Source organism: Fukomys damarensis, unplaced genomic scaffold, assembly GCF_012274545.1.
Source record: "Fukomys damarensis isolate Sample0158 unplaced genomic scaffold, DMR_v1.0_HiC HiC_scaffold_37, whole genome shotgun sequence".
NCBI lineage: Eukaryota > Metazoa > Chordata > Mammalia > Rodentia > Bathyergidae > Fukomys > Fukomys damarensis.
In genome coordinates this window covers 30,966,683-30,967,504 of record NW_022900949.1, presented here as the reverse complement: position 1 = coordinate 30,967,504, position 822 = coordinate 30,966,683, and the positions used below count along the sequence as shown (strand labels likewise).

The 822-nt window shown below is 56.8% G+C and overlaps 1 protein-coding gene across 8 annotated transcripts in view; it reads left to right on the top strand.

Annotated features, from left to right (window-relative positions):
• Positions 1-822, top strand: part of LOC104871869 (complex I assembly factor ACAD9, mitochondrial) — a 37,706-nt gene continuing 36,884 nt past the window's right edge. For all 8 annotated transcript variants that reach the window (XR_782983.2, XR_782981.2, XR_782982.2 and 5 more), the window contains exon 1: positions 1-226. Coding sequence is in view for 4 of the 8 variants with exons in the window: in XM_033759562.1 (XP_033615453.1) it covers positions 77-226 (150 nt within the window). In the remaining 4 variants the exon portion in view is untranslated. The remainder of the gene's footprint in view (positions 227-822) is intronic.

The window sequence follows — 822 nt, the reverse complement described above, 5'->3', positions numbered from 1 at the left end:
TAATGTGGCGCGGGCAAGGGCCTCACCCCGGCGCGCCGACGTAGGTGATCCGGGTTTTGGAGCGACCGCGGGCAGCATGAGCGGCTGCAGGCTCTTCTTGCGTACGGCTGCGGGGGCGCGAACCTGCCAGGCTCTGATGGACCCTAGGGCGAGCCGGCGTCCGTTGCGCACCTGTCCGCCGCGGCGAGCGTTCGCCAAGGAGCTCTTTCTGGGCAAAATAGAGAAGGTGAGGCGAGTCCGGGCTGCCCTTGCTATCTGGAGCCCGCCTTTCGTTCTTATCCTCAAGAGTAGGATCAGCTTTGTCAGAGTCCCCAAACCTGCCCGACAAACATGCATGCGAGGATCAGGGCGTCCTGACACGTAGACGCCTGAGTTCCCCTGGCACCTGCGGTGGGAACGCGCAGACCTTTCCGGGGCGAGCTCGCGGGCAATGTGGAGTGGACGTTGTCACGGCTCTTCCTGCTCGGGGAAACATGAAAAAGCCTAGACGAGGGGGAAGGGTCATCGCGCCACTCTTCCTTTGGTCTTGGAATGAGCGGGGTCTGCACTCTGAACGCAGCGCAATCCGTGCCACTCCGAGCCCAAGGGCTTCATCCTGATGTTGGGAGGACCTCGAAAATTTGGCTGTAAGGGCCCTTTCAAACGACATCCCTTTTAGAGATCCCAGAATCCATCCAGTAGCAACAACGTGGCTGTAAAAAACTCATCTGCTTTTTTTGTGGTTGTTACGCTTGCAAAGCAGGCGGTGGAACCACTGAGCTAAATCCGCGGACGCGGAACTCATCTTTTTTTTTTTTTTTTTTTTTTTTTTTTTTTTTTTTT